Source organism: Macrobrachium rosenbergii, chromosome 42 (assembly GCF_040412425.1).
Source record: "Macrobrachium rosenbergii isolate ZJJX-2024 chromosome 42, ASM4041242v1, whole genome shotgun sequence".
NCBI classification, from domain to species: domain Eukaryota; kingdom Metazoa; phylum Arthropoda; class Malacostraca; order Decapoda; family Palaemonidae; genus Macrobrachium; species Macrobrachium rosenbergii.
Genome location: NC_089782.1, coordinates 32331064 through 32355001, shown reverse-complemented (window position 1 = coordinate 32355001; position 23938 = coordinate 32331064). Strand labels below are relative to the sequence as shown.

Here is a 23938-nt window from a genome sequence, read left to right as displayed (position 1 = left end):
ACTCTTTGTTCATTTCTATGATTTTTTACTTTGAACAAGTTTTAATAACTATAAGGAGAATCTCGGGTATTTACATGTACAGCATATAATTTTATTCTTTAATTTTCAAGTTTTTCTTTTTAATGTGGGTCGAGATTTATTGCCTGAAATTTTGTCCTAAAACCCTCTGATACTCCACCACCACTGAACGAACATAATCATTAAGGTGTGGATTGTAATTTAAAAGTAACATATAGTCTGTACTAAGATTCCATTAAAAACAATTGACGTCCAGAGTTATATTTCTTTGAGAGTTATAATAGATTACTTCAGGTGTTGCGAAAGCGACAGCCCTCTTTTGGGGCTGTCCCTTCTTGTACTAATTCATCATATTTCTCTTTCTCTCTCTCATGGTAGAAGGTTCATTACTATTTTTGTTTGGTTCCATAGAGTGCACAGCCTCTTCCAAATCTTTTGCTTAACTGTGAACTGAATTTCCCCTTCTTCATTGTTCAGTGTCATCATCCCATGTATAATGCACTTCTTTGCTTAAAAGTATTGATAATTGTCTAATAAAATAATAGGATTTGCTTGTGCATTCATGAGTTACAACATTTTACTGTGTAGGTGAACACATTATGAAACATGCGAGCACAAATTTGTAATATTATTAAGTGGAGAAAAAAAACATTTGTCACCTGAGGGACCATTTTAGTGGCATTTTGGATCTCTCGATATCTCTGTTTATGGTTGAAAAGAAATTTCGGTTTTCTCTGTTGAACGACGAAGATTACTGTACGCTTATTTTTCAGGCTGAATATACGCCGTGACCACCTCCTAGAAGACGCCTTTAATAAAATTATGGTTACTAGCAAGAAGGATCTTCAGAAATCCAAGCTTTACATTACATTCCATGGTGAAGAGGGACTGGACTACGGAGGGCCTTCGCGAGAGTTCTTCTTCTTGCTGTCCAGAGAACTTTTCAATCCTTATTACGGCCTTTTCGAGTACTCCGCCAATGATACCTACACAGTGCAGATCTCTCCAATGTCGGCGTTTGTGGACAACTACCACGAGTGGTTTCGGTTTTGTGGTCGGGTGCTTGGCCTTGCGTTAGTCCATCAGTATCTGCTAGATGCTTTCTTCACACGACCTTTTTATAAGGCACTTCTCAGAAGGTAATTGAAATTAGAGTGATCAATTTTTCAAACTTTATTGTCAACGGTATTATATATGAAAAATATACGAATTTTATTGTATTACTCAAGAATAACGCAAAGCAAAATAGAATAAATTAACTTTTGAATTATTGGCACATAAAACTGAAAAAATGGTGTTGATATGAGGAAGCAGAGCAAAGCAACCAACTGCCTGTGAAGCTACTGTTTTAGATACAATAATAATTTAGGTGTCTATGTAAAGGAGAATACTTGTACAGGCAGTCCCCAGTTTACGGCGGGTCCGGCTTAAGACATTCCAAGGTTACGACGCTTTTCAAATTTATTCATCAGAAATTATTTCCCGGTTTACGTCGTACACTGATCCAATGGAAATATGGCTCCAAAACGGCAGAATAATCAGAATTTGGAGGCTTTTTTGATGAAAAACTCAATACAAAATGCAGTTTACATTGTTTTCAATACACCCAGAGCATTAAAAGTAAGGTTTTCTTTGGATTTTTGACGATTTTCAACAGTTTTTTGGTTTACGATGCAGCATAAAAACAGAACCCTTGTCGTAAACCGGGGACTGCCTGTACTTCATTCTGATGCATTAAGAAGTATGTACTGTAAACCATAAGTCAAAATAATAAGTTGAAAATTGCACATGTCAGAGCTTCCCAAAGTGACTGGGTTAGATTTTGGATGAGTCGTCAGTGAGATAAGTGATCTAGACATTCAAAATAGATCTTACATGGTTTGCCAGTCAAGACTTGCTCTTGAAACCAAGCAAAAGGTATAAGTTTCAAGAAGGCTTGAAATCTGTATTAGAAAGCTAGTCTTCTTCCCAAAATGTCATGCTATTTACCCTGCTGTTTTTATACCAGTTGATTGTTGGTTAACTTTTGTTTCTTAACTTCTGTTATACAGATAAAGGAGGTTTTCCATTATTAAAAAATGACCTAATCTTGTCACGTTTATAGTATGTACTTAAACTACCATACACCTCTTTCTTGTCACGTTTATAGTATGTACTTAAACTACCATACACTTCTTCCTCAAAGTAATGATTGATGATTTTTTCCAGCCCTGTTTCTCTGTCCGATGTGGAGTCTCTGGATTCAGAATTCCATCAGTCATTGTTGTGGGTAAAGGATAATGATATCACCGACATACTGGAGTTGAACTTTTGCGTCACGGAAGAGATTGGTGGCCGTGTTGTGGAAAAAGACTTGAAACAGGGTGGTCGGAACATTGCCGTGACTGAAAGGAACAAGAAGGTAAAATCTTACAACTTTTAGGAACACTTTAGTTACTGGATTAGTAAAATAGGATGTGTTATGTACTATAAATCATAATTTTTTTTAAGATAATATTTTACACAAAGAATTCCTCAATCGTTGGCATATCTGTCAAGCAGTATTTGGTCATTATTAATAAAGAAGAATTTTAGTACTCGATAGAATTAGTTTCAACATGTCTTGATTTTGATAGATTTATTTACTTCATGATTTGATCAAATCCGGTTAACAAAGAATGGTTTGTGGGTTTGTGGTTAAGATATAAGAAACTTCCAGTTGCTTCAGAGATGTTGTGATGTAATAACTTTTAAAGAATTATTGAAACCTATTAAATTGTTATATAATGGTGTATGATCTAGGAAACTTCCAGTTCAGAGATGTTGTGATATATAACTTTGATATATAACTTTTAGAGAATTACTGAAACCTATTAAATTGTTATAATGAATTCTCTCTCTCTCTCTCTCTCTCTCTCTCTCTCTCTCTCTCTCTCTCTCTCTCTCTCTCTCTCTCTCTCTCTCTCTCTCTCTCTCTCTCTTCAAGAGTTATTGAAACCTATTAAATTGTTATAATGCACACAAATCCACATACTGTTCAGTACAATTGAAAAAAAAAAAATGAAGTGCACTTCGCACCAAAGCATTGTATCACAATCATAAGACCTTTCTTTAGGAATATTTAGAAAGAATGATTAAGTGGAGGCTGGAGCGGGGAGTGAGCGAGCAGACTGAGAGCCTGGTTCGGGGCTTTTACGAGGTGATCGACCCAAGGCTGGTTGGAGTATTTGACGCGAGAGAGTTGGAGCTTGTTATTGCCGGAACACTGGAAATTGACGTAGCCGACTGGAGGAAAAACACCGAGTACAGATCAGGTATGGTTCAGAGCATTTTTTAATGTCATGATAATAGAAAACCATTTTAAGAATTTTCAGGCATCAGAATTAAATTCTCAGCACATTGAAAATATGTACTACTTTGTAGTAAAAAAAAAAAATACTAGGAAAAATGAAGGGAACAAAACCCTCAATTTTTCTTCATATACTTTTTTTTTTTACACTATTTCAATTGTACTGGGAATTAGCTCTGAAGTTTGAAAATTCTTAAAATGGTCTTTCATTACAAACATTTTCTTTATTATATATAATAAGGTTAATTTATTTCTTTAGTTTGAAAATTCCTGAAATGGTTTTGTGTAACAGGGTTTATGGAGCCCAGGGGGTTGCCAAGAAGATGAACAGCGGCTGTGATATCAAAAAACAGGTTTTGATGTAAGAAAAACCTATTTTTGGTAGCTGCTGTGAGTTCTCAAAGGAATTAACACTCATGGTCCCCCCCAGGGCTGTTTGTCGAACAGCGGCTACACTATCAAAAATTTTACATTATTATAAAAAAGTGAGCTTTGTTTAGCGTGCTCTCAATTTCACTGTTGGAAATCATTCTTCCATTGAAATCTTCATTTGTCATTTAGATCAGTCGACATTGACCTAAAATTTCCAATTGTAAACAAAACAATACCTATTGACTTATTCCCCGTAGGGAGGTAGTGCCGTTAATGCACCTTATGTGGTACACAATAGGCATTATTTGAGGTTCTTTGTAGCGTCCCTTCCATGGCCCTAGCTGCAACCCCTTTCAGTCCTTTTACTGTACCTCCGTTCATATTCTCTTTCAAACCTTTTTGCAGCCAATATCCATTTCAGCACTGAATGACATCCTAGGTCCCAGCGCTTAGCCTTTGGCCTAAATTCTATATTCTATTGACTTGTCAAACATTCTATTCTATTGACTTACTGATATATTTTTGTTTTCCAGGATATCACGATTCTCACACCGTCATCCACTGGTTTTGGGCTGCCATCGAGCGCTTCGACAATGAGCGCAGGTTACGGCTACTCCAGTTTGTCACTGGAACGTCCAGCGTGCCGTACGATGGATTTGCAGCTCTGAGAGGTAGTAACGGTCCGCGTCGGTTTTGCATAGAAAAGTGGGGCAAAACATCGAGTCTGCCAAGGTACAGTGTCACGTAATCTGATATTTTTTTAATATATAGCAGTTGTTTTAGTAATGATTAGTTATATATAGTGTTATGTTATCTTATTTTTTTAATAGCAGTGGTTTTAGTAATTAGTTATATATAGTGTTATATTGTTATTTTTTTAACAGTGGTTTTAGTAATGATTAGCTATGTAGGACGATAATATGTTTTGTTATTTTTTTTTTCAATACAAAGCAGTGATTTTAGTAGTGATTGGTTATATATAATATTATCTGTTTTTTTAATACATAGCAGTGGTGTTAGTAATGATTAGTCAACATTAACAATCTTCATATATTAAGGAGTTCTGTCAGTAGCACCACACGCCACATGCTTGAGACAGTGAATGCAACCTGATGATCATAAAAAACAAATTGTTTTACGTTATTAGTCTGAAGTAGAAATAGAATATTGAAGTTTGGCCAAAGGCCAAGCACTGGAACCTTGAGGTCATTCAGCACTGAAAGGGAAATTGAGAGTAGAAGGGTGTGAAAGGTGTACAGGAGGAAAACCTTGCAGTTGCAATATGAAACAATTGTTGTTTGGAGAGGGTGGAAAGTAAGATGGAAGAAAGAGAATATGAAAGAAGGAGATAGTGTAATAAAAATGGAAGGGGTTACAGCTAGGGGTCAAAGGGATGCTGCAAAGAACCTAAGTAATGCCTACAGTGCACTTAAGGCATTATCGCCTTATAGGTTACATTAGTCTTGACTTGATCTACTCAGTCATTCAAGTAATTAGCAACATACATTGGTTACATTTTTGCAAACAGAAATATTGTCTTGGTATTTTGTGATTGCAGATGATACTTAACCCACAAGTTCTTGGTGGCATGGTATCAAGGTGTCGCATGACATACGAAAGAATTTAAGTCGATATGTAAGGTAATTTGCCTTAATGAAATGGGTTCTGTCCTTTGCGCGGTGAACATATATTCTCTGGTTTTTTTCAGGGCTCACACGTGCTTCAACCGTCTGGATCTGCCGCCTTACCCTTCTCCAGAAATGCTTTACGACAAGCTTCTTTTGGCTGTGGAAGAAACGTCAACATTTGGCATTGAGTAACGATGTACGTCTTTATATTTCATAATTTCATAGGGAAGCAGTCAGATTTTGCATACTGTAGATATGCAGTTTACCAAATATTGTATACTTTATATTACTCCATATTTGACTTTGTTGAGTATTATGAAACAAATTTGTGAGGAGATTTTATATCCTCCATATACTTTTATGTATAAACCATGTGAAAAAAAAAACTTTATACAGCTTTATAATAATGACCAAGGATTGTGTGTTGATGCTTGCTGAGAATTAGCCAATAGCTGGTTACTGTGGTAATGTGCCATGTAGATAAGAATAGCGTTAGCAACAATGTGGTTGATTTGATGAACACTTTTGCTAACCCACTTTTCTTTGACCTGTTTTCAGAGTGGGTAAAGGTATTGTATGTGTTTGGTAGGTTTCTTTGTATTCAGTTTTTTTTAAGAAAGTGCGGTAGTTTAGTTTTTGTAATGCATTTTTGAATTCACACTGCACATGTTTCACATTGTATATCATTATTTGTGCAGCTATTATCATAGTGCATCTCGATGGTTATACAGTAATGACACTTATATAGTTATCCAGTATTGTATTTTTGATTATTTATTGTGTTATTTATTGAATAAATCTACCTAGTATTTTTAGAAAATATATCCTGAATACTCAGAAAGTTCAATTGGCTTCAGTAGTATGAAAGATGATTTGTGATTACTTCTTTGTGTCCCGGAAGGTCAAAGTAACGGTTATATTTTTGTATTCCATAGTTTGTGTTATTCTGTCGTGGAAAGTCAAGCACAAATTTCAGAAAGATTCTTACTGTAGTTGCTGAATGGGCATAACTGTATTAGATTAGAATGGTCTTGGCTCCAGTGATGTGTGACTGACTTTTGCTTTCACGGACCCAGAGTTGTTGGAGGCAAGGGCATTCCTAGTTCAAACCTTAAGCAGCACGTATTTATATAGCAAAGTTTGCTCAATCTTGTGTCAATTTTGGGAGCATTTCTTGGGCTGTCAGTATATAGGTCAGTATTTTGAGTTTTGAGAGACAAAACAGTGAGAAACGGATCTTGGGAACTCGTCATTCTGTTTTCTATGACTGGTGAGGAGGCTGGAACGTAGAATTTCTTTTATAATAGCTAAGTACTGCTGGGTTCTGGATACTTCGAGAGGTATTAATCTAGAAGCAGCTTTGAAAAGTTGTGTGTGTTATGCTTTGATTAGCTGTGGACCCTTTTACGAAAGAAGAAAGGAAATAGCATGTAGTTAGCCTTAGTTGTGTTGATCTTTGAATGTTTTGTTTTATTTTTTGTATTAGTCAGGTGAATGTAATATTGAAAAGTGTACAAAAACAAGCTAAAAGAGTCTTAAAGGAAGACAATATAGGTTTAAGTCATCCTCTGTGCTGCTGAAAACACTGAAGTACGACTGCACAATATAAAATTTAAATAGGACATTTCCAATGTCCTGAAATGCGAAAGAGAATAAATGATTGTTTAGTTTTATCTTTGTTACATATAAACTCTGGTGCAGCTGACAATACATTCCATAACAAATTAGGCAACTGATGGTTTTTGAATAGCAGGTGATGGATGTCGACCTTAGGCAAGATATATTTTTTCTCATCTTTCCGTTCTGTCGGTGACGATTCATGTTACAAGAATCAAACTTGCTTCAGGGAACATACTTAATTTTTGTTTACAGAAGCACAAACCATTAATCAACATGATTTATTTACTAGCCAGTATTTTGTTTGTAGTGCTATGCAATTTCCGTCAGAAGGGATGTCACATAATTTTACTGTAAGTAAGTTTTGAAGTCCATGAGGAGAAGGTACAAAGGACTTTTAGATAGCATTGTGTATGGGTTTTTAGACATCATTTGGGAGATCATGTTTGTGAGAAATTTTAATGTTATTAGCAGATGAGTTTGAGGTGTTCCATTAACTTGGAGGTATCTTGTTGTTATTCAAGAGTTTAGCTTTTAGTTTACATTGTATTATACCTGTATAAGTAACTACAAATTTAATGGTGCTTCTTTAGTATTTTGACTGGATGATGAACTAAATAGTATTGTGAGCATGAAATATTAATTTTAGAGTGATTTTAGAAGCCTTAATACAAACTAATGGTTGAAGTGACACAGAACATACTATGTAATGGTTGAACTTTTTCTAATCTCGAGCTTAGAGATACTTTGTGTTTAACCTTCAGCTATGACATATGAGTACAGTAAATTAGTAGGAATTTGCATTAAGTTAGAGCGATACATTGGCTTTGATGGTGCAAAGGTCTGGAATACATTTTTTATGCTATGCGAGTAAAATTTTGAAAGGAAGGACAATGAGAATGCATTTATAACGTTTGGATATCCAGTATTACTTATTAGCATTACGAGAGCTAATGCCTCCCTATACCTGTTTTGTATCCTTTTAGCTTTGTAGTCGATTCACTTCTAATATGTAATAGCTTATAGGTTTGGGACTGATACAGGAGACTTTCGGATCGTCTTTGGACTGCAAGTAAAGGTTTGGTCCGGAGAGCTGAAGTCTGCATGATATAAATTTCAGGTGTCTTGACTCAAAAATGGTATATTTTGATGAGAGATAATTATGAACATTTACAGTATTTGTGTACAAATGTTATAGGAGGGCATGAAAAAGAATATTAGTTTGAATGTAAAAATTTGCATTTATTTACTTGACTAAAATGTACAACATTGTTCAGACCTGACTTCCAATCTGTAGCTGATGTGCTTCAAACCAGTTTGACAGTTTATTTAATTTCTGTGTTGATGACAATTAACATTCCTATATAGGATCATTCAGAAGACAGGTACGGCAGCCACTTAGAGAAATACTGTCGTTAATCTTGTAGCGGTTTTAAATTGCAATTTTAAAAAGGTCTGGAAACTAGAAATCACCTGTTATAGGGAACTATGTGTTTTGCCTAACTTTACAGTTGGATTAAAACACTATTACTTAGCACAAAGCTTCTTTCTCTCACTCAAGTCTTAACATTCGTCATTCAGTGAATGTAGAGAACTAAATTTCTTGTTCATGTTTTATAGATTAAAGAAAAGCTAGGAATACATCTAAATTGACATATACTTGGAACAAGCATTTTTTTTAGGTTAAAAATTCTTTTTTGAAAAACCATTAATGCCATTTTTTTTTTTTTTTTTATAGTTACCAAGTAGTCCTGAGCACAAATAGACTTTATTTTGGAAATTGGAAAATGAAAATACATAAAAAAAAAAATTCCCATTTTCCAGTGATGAAGTTGTCATGATTTTTTTTGCTCTAAGACTGACAGAATTTTATTAGCTTTAAAACACTTCTAGTGATGACAACAGTAACGAGACTGAATGACTGCATGACGGACGGATAAAAACAATTAAGTTGGAACACTGATTGTTTTGTGTGGGAACCAAAGTCGTTTTAACTTAAGGAATGGTACTTGCAATTTCTGTTCAATATTTGCTTTAACTTTAGAATGACCAAAGTCTTGGCAAAAGTTTGTAGACTTTAAGTGATAACTGTAAAGCACCAATCATAGAATTTCCCCAAGAGATATTTTTTGTACCTAATTTTATGAATATAATTCCAAGATGACAAAAAATGCATTCCTTCAAGGCTAGATTATTTTAAGTATCCGAGAAACTTGTACATTTGGAGTCGGTTGTTTCAAAATAGTTTCTTAGTCAGGCAAACATTTGAGAATTTTGGCTTGTTTGATTAAATTATCAGATAAGTGTGTTTAATGACTTAATTGAAGGAGTGGAGTAAAAATCTTTTTTTTTGTGGGGGGGGGAGTCTAACTAGCATTACAAAGGTCTGTGCTCAGATGAGTGCACTTTGGTGTACTTAATGTAATAGTTCATTCCATAGCTAAAGAAGTTAAAACTTTTGTTTATTTAATGAGTAGTGTGTACTGTAATAGGTTTTGCAGGAAAGATACTTTGGTTGTCTTTTTTTTTTTTTCGTAAGGAGTTCTTGGATTGATAAATGTATATTTGTGAGAGAACGATGTGGAGAGGCGATGTACACTTTTCCGCACCATCACAAATGTTGTTTCATACTATTAAGTCATACTTTTGATTATAAATGACAGCTCAGATCCCAAGCTACTGAAGTTTTATATGAAAAACAAAAACAATAAAATTGCTTGTAATAAAGCCAATGATGTTTCTGTATTGAGTATCAGCTTGAAAAATAAATGAAAAAGTTTTTTATTGAATGTTTTATTTAAAAGTGTGTTGACAGAAAAAAAGACACCAAAACCTGCAGCAACCTTCAGAGGTCTGGTGTCAGCAGTTGTGCATCCAAGTCAATCCTGCAACGCTCTCACTGTGAATGTGAGAGAAATTCCTATCCCGTCTCTCTACATTAATGGTTTGAGAAATGAAATGGCTCAGACAATGAACGTAAAATACAAGAAGAGGAGATCTGTTATTAGGAAAGAAAAAATATCACAGGGGATGTCATCTAATGTCATACCAGTAATAGTGGCAAGCTGACATTCGTAACAAGAATTCCATGACTCACTCATTATTCCTGCTTGTAGAAGGTGGCACTAGCTACAAGCTTTCTGGTTCCTCCTCTCCAAATCAATTGACATCGTGGCCGCCAAAACAGGTTTCTTAAGGTTAATGATAAGTTGTTGATTTGTCAAAAGCAGTAATCTCTCCCCATCCAGATTAATGCATCCGAGGTCCTGCCGGATAATGGAAATTTAGACATGATAAAAAAGAAACTAATGATATAGAACAGCAACTTCGTACTCTTCTCTTACTCCCCGTACCTTATCATCAACAGCCTATAGGGGGCTAGTGCCGACAGTGCGCCTCACTGTGGGCATTACTTAAGGATCTTTGCAGTGTCCCTTCAGCCCCTAGTTGCAAGGCCTTTCATTCCATTAGTTCTTCGTTGGGCGAGTGGTTTCTGTTCTCAGCTAGCACTCTGCTGGCCGCGAGTTCGAATCTCCGACCGTCCGATGAAGAATAAGGGGAATTTGTTTCTGATGATAGAAATTCATTTCTCACTATAATGTGGTTCGGATTACACAATAAGCTGTAGGTCCCACTGCTAGGTAACCAATTGGTTCTTAGCCACTTAAAATAAATCTAATCGTTCGGGCCAGCCCTAGGAGAGCTGTTAATCAGCTCAGTGGTCTGGTTAAACTAAGGTATACTTAACTTTTTCATTCCATTAATGACTGTACCCTCGTTCATATTCTCTTTCTTCCACCTTACTTTCCTCAACCCTCTCCTCACAATTCTTTATAGTGCAACTGCAAAAGGTTGTCCTCCTGTTACATTTTACAATCTTTCCTACTCTCAATTTCCCTTTCAGTGCTGAATGGCCTCATATATATACGAAAGCTTATTTTCAAATTTTTACACTGGGAGTAAATAAATTATATCTTTGAGGTCAATAAAAAAATTAAATGGAGGCTATAAAGAACAGTTTAAAAACACTGAAGTATTAAATGGAGTCTATAAGGAACAGTTGATAAACACTGAAGTATTATATGGAGGCTATAAGGAACAGTTGATGAACAGTATTAAATGGAGGCTATAAGGAACAGTTGATGAACAGTATTAAATGGAGGCTATAAGGAACAGTTGATGAACAGTATTAAATGAAGGCTATAAGGAACAGTTGATGAACAGTATTAAATGGAGGCTATAAGGAACAGTTGATAAACAGTATTAAATGGAGGCTATAAGGAACAGTTGATGAATAGTATTAAATGGAGGTTATAGGAAATAGTTTATAAACAATAGTATTAAATGGAGGTTATAGGAAACAGTTTATAAACAATGAAGTATTAAATGGAGGCTGTGAGGAAGTTTTATAAACAAGTATTAAATGGAGGCTGTGAGGAAGTTTTATAAACAAGTATTAAATGGAGGCTATAAGGAACAGTTTATACACAGTATTAAATGGAGGTTATAAGAAACAGTTTATAAACAACGAAGTATTAAACGGAGGCGATAAGGAACAGTTTAAAAACATAGTATTAATTGGAACCTACAAGGAACAGTTGCTAAACAATGAAGTATTAAATGGAGGCTATAAGGAACAGTTGATAAACAATATTAAATGGAGGCTATTGGTAACAGTTTAAAAACAAAGACGTATTAAATGGAGGCTATAAGGAACTGCTTATAAACAAAGACGTATTAAATGGATGCTATAGGGAACAGTTTAAAAACAAAGTAGTATTAAATGGAGGCAATAAGGAACAGTTTAAAAACACTGAAGTATTGAATGGAGGCTATAAGGAACAGTTTATAAACACTGAAGTACTGAATGGATGCTATAAGGAACAGTTTATAAACATTGAAGTATTAAATGTAGTCTATGTGGAACAGTTTATAAATAGTAATTAAATGGAGGCTACAGGAAATAGTTTATAAACATTTAATTATTCAATAGACACAGTAAAGAACTGTGGGAAGCGCCAGTTTACAGTTTGGGTCAAGTCGGCCAACTGTAACCTCCCAACATCTAGGTATTTTGCCTCAAAGGTAGACTACAAAAAAAAAAAAAAATTTGTAGTTACTAAATAATATTAGTCTTCAGAAATATGATAAACTATAACCTACCAGTTACAGACCGGGTTACATACAGCTTTTTAAGTTATGTCAATTTAAAAAAAATAAACCATAATGGTAAGATGAGTTGGTCACTTAAGTCCGACTATCTTTACCTATAATTTAGTTATTTTATTATGATAATAAGCAGATTCATATCTCTTATTTATCTACATTCAGTTGTGGTCAGTTTCATCAGGCTAATTTCCTCAAGCCCTGAAACGTTTGGAAACTGTCGTTATTGCTTATTTTTAGAACGGTTAAATTGGCCAAAAAGTCTGGATATCTACGTTATATATCAAAATGGCAATGTGGGAAAAGTCATTCATTTGAATGTGGCTTTGCAACAGAACAATATTCGATGCTTTTTATGTTTTTAAGGGAAATCTTCATCAGCACATCTTATAACTATCAAATGTCTTTTTTTTTTATTTAATTAAAGAATGAAAACATTAATAGATAGAAAAGGCTTTACTTGGTTTCTCTTCCCTGTTGCCTAAAAGTCTTGCAAATAAATAATTTCTTTAAAGAGCTTTGTGGAAAACTGTAATATATATATAGGCCTATATATATAATATATATATATATATATATATATATATATATATATATATATATATATATATATATATATATATATATATATATATATATATATATATATATATATATATATATATATATATATATATATATATATATATATATATATATATATATATATATATATATATATATATATATATATATAGAGAGAGAGAGAGAGAGAGAGAGAGAGAGAGAGAGAGAGAGAGAGAGAGAGAGAGAAATGTTTGCGCACTGTATCAATATGAGTTATACAAGACAGTTCTGTTTATATTCCAAGGACTACTCCAATTTATTATGCGCACATCTCTATAACATAGGGAGATTTCTTCATTGAATTCATCTACTTCATTTAGTATATTCTATGCCTTCATTAAGGCAGTCCAAAATAGTCTATGAAATAGACTAACCTCTCTATTATGATAGCGAAGGTAATTGCCCGACCAAAGACGACAGGCCTTAAAAACGTCTCCTGTCTTAAGAAAATAAATTCTCTTTGGTAAAATAATCCTTTTTTGTTTTCAAACGTTGAATTTGTTTATTTTAATCAAAACAATAAATATTTTTCGAATTTATAGCATTTTGTAAAAAGATAACACGAGTGTTGTTAATTTTTTGTAAGGCGGTTTTGGCCATGCTTTTCGTGTTACCCTGAGGTGCAGGTCTCTCTCTCTCTCTCTCTCTCTCTCTCTCTCTCTCTCTCTCTCTAATACATCTACATGCGTGCAGCTGAGGATTTTCGTCCAAATATATTCAACTGGGAATTTCAGCTCTCAAATAAAAACCTAAACGTTGTCCAAATGATTATTCTGACGGTATGATAATTACGCATGTTTACGAGAAGACTTAACTTTAAGGTCATCATGCAATCTTATCAAAATTTTTATTATTTCTTCCAAAAAAACAAAATTCTTCTCATTTCATATCTTTCCTAGATATTGACCGGCCAAGGGTTTTCGGGGGTCGTTATCTAGGGCTAATACTTTTTGGATGTCATTATCTTCATGATATTCACAGCCTTCTGTGTAAGTTTTTTCGGTCACCCCTAACGGGCTTGTACTAAACACGCCGCAAAGGTGGATGCATGCGGGTTAAAACCCTTGAGGGTCACCATCCAAGAAAGATCCTGTGTTTGGATAAGTCGTCCTCCTCCCGCAATGCCTGCTGCAGTTAAAGGCTGCACCAAGTGTCCGAACACAAACTGGCACTAGCCAAGTGGTCCTCAACTTTTTTTGCCCCACGCACCCTTCCATCATACGTCAGAATGTTCAAGTGAGTGTCTGTGGGCCTATTTCTACAGCACAGAGTCAAAAGGCAACAAGAACATCCTGATGGCTGGAACTGGAATACAGAATTTAGGCCAAAGGCCAAGCGCTGGGACCTATGGGGTCATTCGGCGCTGAAAGGGAAATTCATAGTAAGAAGGTCTGAAAGGTGTAACAGGAGGAAAACTTCACAATTGTTAGAGTGGGTGGCAAGTCAGATACCAAGTGGGTAGTAGGGGAACATTTTTTTAGATTGCCATTTAGTTTCTGAGTTAAAGACCTGAGCCCTGACCATATGATTATTTTGATGGTATATTGTTTTCATGCAGAGAAAATTTACTATGTAACCATTAATGGCATTCCTTTAAAATTCCCCTCATTTAAGCTAACAACATCTCAAGAGAATTTTGGCGATGATGAGACTGCATTTATCATAAGAGTAGCATTAAAATACAGTAATAAAGCTTAAACCTCTGAATGTAATCAATATACATTTTATTTTAAAAATGTACTTAATTACATATATAATATTTTGTGTATCACAATAAATACTGTACTGATGGAAAACACTGTTTTGTTCTTGATTTCTAATTGAAAGTTTTGCATTCCTAAAAGGCTTAAACACAATGAGCACTAAACAAGGTAACTTGCTGTGGTTTGAACTATGCCACTCGCTAGATAACTGTACGGTATGACAAATTTTCCTGTGTGTGTGTGTGTGTGTCAACCACGCCTATCTGAATTCCAGCTTGAAGTGTAATGGCTATCTTTGGAGTCCCAGCGTCGGACACGTCACCTGAGAGCACTCCTGTCTCTCAAGATATTTCGAGAGGGAGGACCCTTCTAGCCAAACTCTTGAACTTGTAGGACCAATAAAATAGTGTATGTGTCCTTAATATTTTGTCAAGGTGTATAACATAGCCCCACAATCAATTTTGAATGTTTATCCTCATTAAATTTAAAATTTACCCAACATTAGAAAAGAAAGCAGGGTATGTATTATCTGGTGACTAACATTCTGATACTGTTATCATCCTCCTTATCAGCGAGAGCGTTGCAAGTGAGAGGGAGATACCGAGCCGGATTTGATTAAATTCGTTTTAAGGGCTTCTTCACCACTGCATCAACAACCTCCTTTTTGTCTGGGTACTGGATAAATCGACATTTCTTGGACACAAGGTGTAAGATTCTGGTCAGTTAGAAACCTTTGCCGGTAAGGGCACCAGCAGCCTAAGGTAAATATTTTATAAGTCGTGAAGAAACTTGTCTTACACATTTCTAATCTACTGTGGGTAAGTTTTACAGTAAGCCTCTTTGAACCAAACACGCAGCCATAGCTCAACCAAATTTTACCGTAATCTCCACAGTTCTGCTATCTCTGATTCACCGGCCTGTCCATGTTGGGTTCCTTGTTAACGCTACAGATTTAACCCACCTATTGTGCAATGTTTTATAGCTCTTGCACCTCAGATTCTCTTGAACCTTTTGATATCATCAGAAAATGACAAATTCAGCTGGGAAATTGCACAAGCCTTGCCACATCTCAGTGATTTGATTTGTGCTGTAGACTTTCCTGCGCGACAGATCAAAGCATCTGGTGATCATGTGATTGCTAATCTTTGTGTAAGTGGTCAAAGATCTTTCGCACCCAGTTAAACGACAGGAAAGCCAAGAAAACTACTGAATGCAGTTTCATTTCTTCTTACTGTGAAAGAGATAGAGAGGTAATGGACTGGATTGGAATACAGAATTTAGGCCAGAGGCCAAGCGCTGGGACCTATGAGGTCATTCAGCGCTGAAAGGGAAGTTCATAGTAATAAGGTTTGGAAGGGGTAACAGGAGGAAAACCTCACAGTTGCACTATGAAACAATTGTTAGCAGAGGGTGGAAAGTCAGATGGAAGTAAGAATAATAATGGAGGTACAGTAAAAGGAATGAAAGAGGTTGTAGCTAGGGGCTGAAGGGACACCACAAAGAACCTTATAAGTACTAATGCCTACAGTGCAAGACGCGAGGAGCACTGATGGCACTACCCCCCTATGGGTAGAGAGGTGGTGGACCCATTATTGGAAAATTATATATTTTGATGAATATTTTACTGCACCTTTTTTTGTTTTTATATTTTTTCTATGAAGAAAAAAGACAATTCATACCTATTTCAAATATCCAATTCAGAGTATGCATTATGAAAAGAAGTAATTCATATATGCAAAAATGAAATAAGTACTGTACAAGTGAACCTCAGTTTCTAATGCTTGTAAAATTTCAGAGAATAATAGTTTCGTTTCAGTCAAAATACTTCGCTTTAACTGTCCTAGAGTACCTTGCTCTAAACATTTGTTAGTTCGTATAAATTTCTCTCCCCAGAATGGAAAGTCTGGACTGTGATATCTGCTTCCAAGGCTTTGATGAGAGCGACCGCCTTCCCCGCACCTTGCCATGTGGACACAGCTTCTGCCACACTTGTATTATTAAGAGCCTGAAGGAAGGGCCACTTCTCTGTCCGTCTTGCAGAAAGACTCACGCAATCGATAATGCCGGTGAGGTTTCAGTCAATTATACGCTGCTTAAAGTGGCAGGATCGCTCAGAGCAAGCAGAGAAACGCTGCCAACAACTTCTCGCTGGAAGCCTTCTCTGACCAAGGCTAAGCCCTTGTCACAGGAACCCAAGCTCCACGCTGGCATCTGCGGCGAACACGGATCGTTCCGACTTTTCTGGTGTGGCAAATGCGAGGTCTGGATATGTCGCGACTGCACTGTTGTGGACCACCCTCCTCCCTCGTGTCCTGCTTTGTCCGCAAGAGATGCCTTGGAAAGAATGAAAGAGGGAGAAAAGGAACAAATGAAGGTGTCTGCAAAATTAAGAAATGATTACATTACCCATCTTCAAGATTATCAAGACAAATTAAGCTCCTACGACGCCAAAGTGGACAAGCAATTAGAGGCTTTTCAGGAAATTCTTCAGGGTCAAACCGTTTTGAAAACGATGATTAAAAAGGAACAAGATGTGATTAAATCCTTCTTGTCTGAAGGAAGTCAATCAGAGAGGAAAATGTCAGACTTTCACACAGTCCTAAAGAAAAGTGAGACCATCGAGGACACGGAAGGTGCTTGTCACGCAGGTCAGCGCTGTCGAAAAGAGATCGAAAACTGGATCCAGTCAACGAGAGAGAAAACAAACGACTTCACTGCGCTCCAGCAATGTGATGAGGTAAGATTCTTGATAAGAAGAAGCTGAAAATGCTGCACTGTTGCAGATTTTACACTTGCTTCAGACAGTTTTGATGAGGGGAACGCTTCTAAAGCCCCTTTTGAAAGGAACCGTACCAGTTACAGTAAAACCCCCGTATTCGCGGTCTCACGATTCGCGGACTCACTTATTCGCGGGTTTATCTGTGGAATGAATATACACATTATTCACAGAAAATTCGCCCATTCGCAGTATTATACACAGAAATATTCACTAATTACTGTATTTTCATATAATTTTCACGACTAAATGACCTTTTTGTGATAAAACTATTAAAGTACTCTGGTATAAGCATTTTTTGCATTTGGGCTATCAAAATAAGCAGTTCTAAGTGTTTTTAGAGGGGTTTTAAGTATTCCCGGATTTTACTGAGCTTCAAACACTCGGCAAAGCTTAAGCAAAGGTGCAATGCATTACTACCCTAATATACTACTATTCATCTTGCATTTTAATACAGTTTTATCTATTTATTAATTTTTTTAATAAGTGAGAACTCTTCTTTCTGTAGTTCCCTCTACCTCCTCTCACTTCTTCCTAATGAACAACATTCTTTGGAAGCCTGAATTTCAAGTCAGTGGCCCCTACGGTCTTGTACAACATATTCTTTGGAAGCCTGAATTTCACGTCAGTGGCCCCTATGGTCTTGTACAACATATTCTTTGGAAGCCTGAATTTCAAATCAGTGGCCCCTATGGTCTTGTTCAACATATTCTTTGGAAGCCTGAATTTCACGTCAGTGGCCCCTATGGTCTTGTACAACATCTTCTTTGGAAGCCTGAATTTCAAGTCAGTGGCCCCTATGGTCTTGTACAACATATTCTTTGGAAGCCTGAATTTCAAAGTCAGTGGCCCCTATGGTCTTGTACAACATATTCTTTGGAAGCCTGAATTTCAAGTCAGTGGCCCTATGGACTTGTTCCATACGAATAGCGTTCATCTTCTAAATCATGGTAATATGTAATGCTGTTTTTAACAAGATTTCATTTCTCACTTTCAGTGACCTAAATCATGTCATACTACCTTCGATAACCGTGATGTTCGTTTGATTCTCCTTTTATTTACAGCAATACAGCAGGCACGGCCAAATTCTGCAGATGACCAAATACTGGCACAATAAGTTGTTCTCACCAACAGTGTCTGCCCTGCTCAGTTATATGAAATCGAAGGTTAGTACATAAAGCATGAAATCGAAGGTTAGTACATAAAGCGATGAACATTAATCACCTGCAGAGCTGTTCTGTAATGAGAAATGTTCACTAAGGTTCTACAGGATAGGAATATAAGATTTAGGCCAAAGGCCAAGCGCTGGGACCTAAGAGGTCATGCAGCGCTGAAAGGTAAATTGAGAATAAAGGTGGTTTGAAAGGTGTAACAGGAGGATAACCTCGCAGTTGCACGACGAAACAATTGTTAGGAGAGGGTGGACAGTACGATGGAAGAAAGAGAATATGAATGGAAGTGCAGTAAAAGCAATGAAAGGGGTTGCAGCTAGGGGCCAATGTTGCAAAGAACCTCAAGTAATGCCTACAGTACACTTCGTGAGGTGCACTGATGGCACTAACAATGCCCCCAATGGGGACTAAGGTTCTATAGCACTAGTTTAAAATTTTCATACCCTAATTTCTTCTAAAGCACTTCTTCAGTATCCAAAACACTGCAAGGAATTATGGGTGCTATATTCAGAACAATACTTTACATTGGTCTAGAAGCCCACTCTAGCATTTTAACACATTCTATCTATTTATTTATTTACTAATCTCTCGTTTCTTTTTAATAAGTGAGATATCTTTCTGTACTTCCCAACACCTCTTCTTCCTACGACCAATTTCTTAGCTCAACTTAGTGGATTTTAGTACTTGTTAGCTACAATTCCCTGGTCTTTGTTACTTATCGGAGAGGCCAGACCCCCAAAACGACTGTCGAAGCCGAGATGCTACCGCACTGCAAAAAATAACAACCGATGAAAAGTGTGAAATCCTTAGTTCTGTTTCATATCACTGAGGCTCATAACTTTCTCAATGTATATATTAGCATTCACACACACAAACCCTGGAGTTATTCAGGATCTCAAAAAATACCTGACACTGATATTATTGAATAAAAATTTTGGAACGTGCTCTTCCCTCTTAACAACAGTTTACTTAGCAAAAGCAGGAACTGGGAGACTATACAAGATCATGTCACTATGAAATCCTTACTCCAACAGAGTTGAGTTGGGGCCATCATTGTAGCTGATCAGGTAGGTGTATAGGTTAGGTTAGGTTCCTAACAAGGAATTTTAAAACTCTTAGATTTAGAATAGAACAGAATGAAGAATTTAGGCCAATGGCCATGCAACAGGAACTATGAAGTCATTCAGCACTGAAACAGCTCTTTGTTAGGCGAGTCGGTAGAGCTGTGGACTAGCACTCGCTAGGCCCGAGTTCGAGTCTCCGGCCGGCTGACGACGAGTTAGAGGAATTTATTTCTGGTGATACAAATTCATTTCTCGCTATAATGTGGTTCGGATTCCACAATAAGCTGGAGGTCCCGTTGCTAAGTAACCAAATGGTTCTTAGCCATGTAAAATAAGTCTAATCCTTCGGGCCAGCCCTAAGAGAGCTGTTAATCAGCTCAGTGGTCTGGTAAAACTAAGGTATACTTAACTTTTCAGCACGGAAACGGAAACTGATACTAAAAAGCTTTGAAAGGTGTAACAGGAAGCAAACCTCACAATCGCACTATGAATCAATTGTTAGGAGAGGGGGGACAGTAAGATGGATGGAAGAGAATCTGAACGGAGGAACAGTAAAACGAACGAATGGGGTTGCAGCTAGGGGCCAAAGGGATGCTGCAAAGAACCTTGAGTAATGTCTAACTCTAGATTTAGATGAGCACCCAAAAATAAGCATTTCTTACTTGGTGAAGCAGGACTTTCTCTGTATTTCAGGATTCTGAAGATCACCTGACCAAGAATGACCTGAAAATCCTGACTAGCCTTGCCCCAGTATGGGCAGTTCAGTCCAAGTCCAAATCTGCCCCCGTAACACAAAGTGGCGAAAGCCTGCTTTTGCACGCACTGAAACTGCAGTCACCGCCGGAGGACGCCGTTATTTTACCCGTGAGTACACATTTCAAATTTTGTAGGTCGCCATTTCCAATTAGCCTTCTCCACCCTCCTCCGTCCAGTGCATTCTGAATTCCTAAACCTTTCTCATGCATGTCATTTGTTATTTTGTCCTTCCACCTGAACTTTGACCTTCCTATTCTTCTCCTTCCCTCCACCTCCCTGCTCCTAAACCAGTGATTCTTAAACTGGGGGGTGCGACCCCCTAAGGGGGTGCCAGAAGCTTCCAAGGGGGGCGCAAGCAGGGTTGCCAGATGGTGCCTATTATTTTTTTTTAATTTTGTGATATTAATTGCAAAATTGCCAAAAACATTATCACTGATTCCATATGTTTTCTAATTATTATCTCAAAACATGCCAAAAATTCAAAATATAATCAATTTTCATTGCAAATCTTATTTATGAACTGAAATATAGTACAGTGCGTACTTATATCCTCTGATAGGTTCATTTCTGAGGACTTCAAACAAGCTAATAAGTAACCTTGCTTTAGAGCTAAAAAGTCTTGTGATTTAAAGCGTGTGAAGGTGATGCACGAGAGAGGTTGCGTGGGAATTGTTCCACTGAACGAGGGGGAAAGTTAGAGAGCATACATATCGGAGTTCAGTTATCAAAGGAAAAGGTGATTCTGGTCTTGTAGGGGGTTAGTGGGGTATATTAGCAATTAATATTTACATGCCAGAAATAGACGAACAGTTAAGGTACGGGAAGTATCGAAGGCCACCCAGGAAAGAAGACTACAGTGGTCTGGTCAAGATGCATTAGACAGAGGGTGGTGGAGAAGGTTGACAGGAAATAGTGTCCTCACACAGAAATGGGCAAAGGTGAAGACAAGGAAGGTGATTAGCAATTTATATGAAAAGCTAGATAACATTGTTTCCTCTTCTGCTCAATACGTTTATCTGAGTATCTGCAACTCGCAATGATGCAGTATGTGCACCTAAGTAAGAGTAAGCTAAAATTACTGGCAGTGACGTTCAAACTCAAGAATGGCAACTAAGTTCGGCAAAAGAAGTATAGTTTGATTCAAATTTTAAACAATAACTTTCAGTTAATGTAAAAACAAAACATTTATTAGTTTTGGAGGCCAAGTACAGTACACATTATGTCCTTTCGCTCCTAGCACCTCAATGCACAGGCGACTATTTTAATGCCTCTTCTGCTTGAAAAATATATGTAATTCATGTTCCTGATTTCAGTACGACGAAATTGTGGCTCTAGGGAAGCAGTGCCCTCAGGTGTTTTTGGACTTGTCTTGGGGAGGAGGTAAGAAGGAAACGACTTACATCCAGATGGAAGCTCTGTCTCCCGCCAGGGAAGCATCAGGAAAGAAAGCGTTCTTTCAACTCTGCACTGGCGAGGGAGACAAGTCTTTTCTTGGCTCGAACATGAAAGAAGCACCGGAAAAAGACTGTCCACGTGGAAGAGGACGACTGTGCTGGGAAGGCGACGGTCGTGGAGTAAACATAAATGGGACGTCTTTGACGGAAACGAACATCACTCCAGGCCTTGTGACGTGTTCACTGTCTGGCAACTCTCTGCGTTTCTCTGTGTGGTACAAGTCGTCGATAAACGAGGCTCCCCAGCGTTCCTTAAGACCACACTACGATGATGAGCTGGACCCTTATTCCCCCAACAAATTCCGTCAGTTTTCAAGAGACCCATATTCTTCTCCGCCAATTGACAATGTTCAAGAGGATCTTTATGCCTTCCCTCGGGCTGGTGCGGATCCTTATTCTTCAGGATCACGTCGTCTGGTAGACAAATCTGAGACTCTGGGAGTGGTAACCAAAAATCTTCAGATTATTGAAGAAGCAGTAAAGCGCCGCAAATTTAAGATGCCGACTATATTGGACTCTGGTCTTGTTATAAAAGACAACTAAAATAAACGGAAGCTGCAAGTCATCCATGGGGGACACTGTTTTTGGGCTGCACACAAACTGAGAATGAGAACTGGCTAATGTTGTAAGAAGAAATACGAAATTTCTGAAAGAAATTCTGAAAAAGACATTTGGAATGTGATATTCCTCCTGAAAGTTGGTAAAGAAGCAATTGAGGCCCAAAAATTCAATCTTGAAAGTATTCAATTAGCTGAATTTTAAACAAAGTACAACTAACTATCTTGCATCACTGGATACAAAGAAAATTTACTGAATGAAGCTAGATTTTTTTTAAGTCACTGATGATTGGAATGCTCTTTTGCTATTACAAGACACTATGTTACCTATTTTTATTCAAAATTGGGAAAATGTCATCTTTTCCACCATATTCTGTGTAGGTTCTACCTGAATGCTATATCAATTCTGATAATATTGTACAGTTTACAGGACATTTTAGAAAGAGACAGTTACAGTTTACAGGACACTTTAGAAAGAGACAGTCTTCAAAATATTATGAAGAGGTTCTGGAGTTTTCAAATACATATAACCATTTTCCAAAATTATATTTATACAGTCGACCGCTGGTATTCACAGGGGATACGTAACACTACCCCCACGAATAGCTAAATTCCGCGAATACTAGGACCACTCTAAAGACGCTTGTAACTGCCTACTGTGATAGTTCAAAACAGCGAAGAAACCCTCTAAAAACGATTACACCTGAACATTTTAATAGTTCTATCACAAAAAGTGCATTTAGTCACGAAAATATGAAAATATATTAATTTGTGAATATTTCTCTATGAAAAATACAGCGAATAGGCGAATTTCTGCAAATGTGTATATACATTCCATAGAAACAATCCGCGAATAAGTGAGTCCGCGAATCCAGAACCGTGAATAGATGGGGGTCCACTGTATAACCATTTTCCAGAAATATTTTTGTATAACCATTTTCCAGCAATATTTTTGTATTTGGTACCTATTTCTTTTTTCTTTTTACAATTTTGTGTGTAAATTCTCACCCTTCAAAGAAAAGTACGTGCGAGGATCATTTCACAGTTTTGCCTGAAGAACACAGAGAAAAATGATCAAATTTTGGGGATTATATTAAAATAAAAGATTCTGCAGTACTACATGAATTTGTAGCAGTTAATTTCACAAAGTTTCCTGCATAAATTTTATATAAACTATATGAAAGGGCTGACAAGACTTACACTTTATTGGATTCTTCTTTTTCCTTTTTCTAGGGATCCCATGTGTGAAATTTCACATTTCACAACTTCAAGGAAAATTAATTATTTTTAGATTTTTGTACTAAGATAAGTACTTGTGTATTTTCAGAAGTAGCAGGGGGTGTAATATACTTCATCATATCCCGGTAGCTAACAAATTGTTGAGTAAGCTGGGTTTGAAACTTGAGGTTTTCAAGGTAGGCTTAAAACTTTATAATCATACAGTATTTTACATTTCAAAACATGAAATAAACATTAAATATGGTGTCTTCAGTTGATATAGTTTTAATAGTGAGGTTTAGCTTTAACCTGTATGTTCTATAACGAAAGTCTTATTGATGTCAATCATATTTGTTGGTTTTTGTTGCAATTCTGTTCTTTCATGATAGACCTGCCATTAAATACGGTAATATCAAAACTAATGTTCTTATTAGCCTAAAACAAACTAACATGACAAGTGTGTCATTGGAATCTTCTTCTTCTTCTTCGTTTAAAATGCTCTT

The 23938-nt window shown here is 36.7% G+C and overlaps 2 protein-coding genes and 1 long non-coding RNA gene across 5 annotated transcripts in view; 2 read left to right on the top strand and 1 right to left on the bottom strand.

Moving 5' to 3' along the window:
• Window positions 1-9747, top strand: part of LOC136828171 (uncharacterized) — a 36581-nt gene extending 26834 nt beyond the window's left edge. The window contains exons 20-24 of the mRNA XM_067085988.1: window positions 792-1157; window positions 2227-2419; window positions 3113-3311; window positions 4252-4450; window positions 5427-9747. Of these exons, the coding sequence (XP_066942089.1) occupies window positions 792-1157; window positions 2227-2419; window positions 3113-3311; window positions 4252-4450; window positions 5427-5538 (1069 nt within the window). The 3' untranslated portion in view covers window positions 5539-9747. The remainder of the gene's footprint in view (window positions 1-791; window positions 1158-2226; window positions 2420-3112; window positions 3312-4251; window positions 4451-5426) is intronic.
• Window positions 1177-23938, bottom strand: part of LOC136828172 (uncharacterized) — a 37409-nt gene continuing 14647 nt past the window's right edge. The window contains exons 4-5 of the long non-coding RNA XR_010849951.1: window positions 10061-10229; window positions 1177-2402 (exon numbers count right to left, since the gene is read on the bottom strand). This is a non-coding gene — a long non-coding RNA (uncharacterized lncRNA). The remainder of the gene's footprint in view (window positions 2403-10060; window positions 10230-23938) is intronic.
• LOC136828168 (uncharacterized) lies at window positions 14718-23853 on the top strand. 3 transcript variants are annotated; one of them, XR_010849950.1, is made up of 7 exons: window positions 14718-14846; window positions 15011-15199; window positions 16332-17175; window positions 18279-18380; window positions 20144-20314; window positions 21520-22634; window positions 22668-23853. XR_010849950.1 is itself a non-coding variant. In XM_067085980.1 (6 exons), exons 3-6 carry the CDS (start codon window positions 16333-16335, stop codon window positions 22201-22203), a joined length of 1800 nt encoding a protein of 599 aa, XP_066942081.1. In that variant the 5' UTR covers window positions 14718-14846; window positions 15011-15199; window position 16332; the 3' UTR covers window positions 22204-23853. The 3 variants fall into 3 exon arrangements, 2 of the variants coding, with proteins under 2 accessions (XP_066942081.1, XP_066942082.1); XM_067085980.1 differs by having other exon boundaries at window positions 21520-23853; XM_067085981.1 differs by lacking the exons at window positions 14718-14846; window positions 15011-15199 and adding an exon at window positions 15535-15688 and having other exon boundaries at window positions 21520-23853.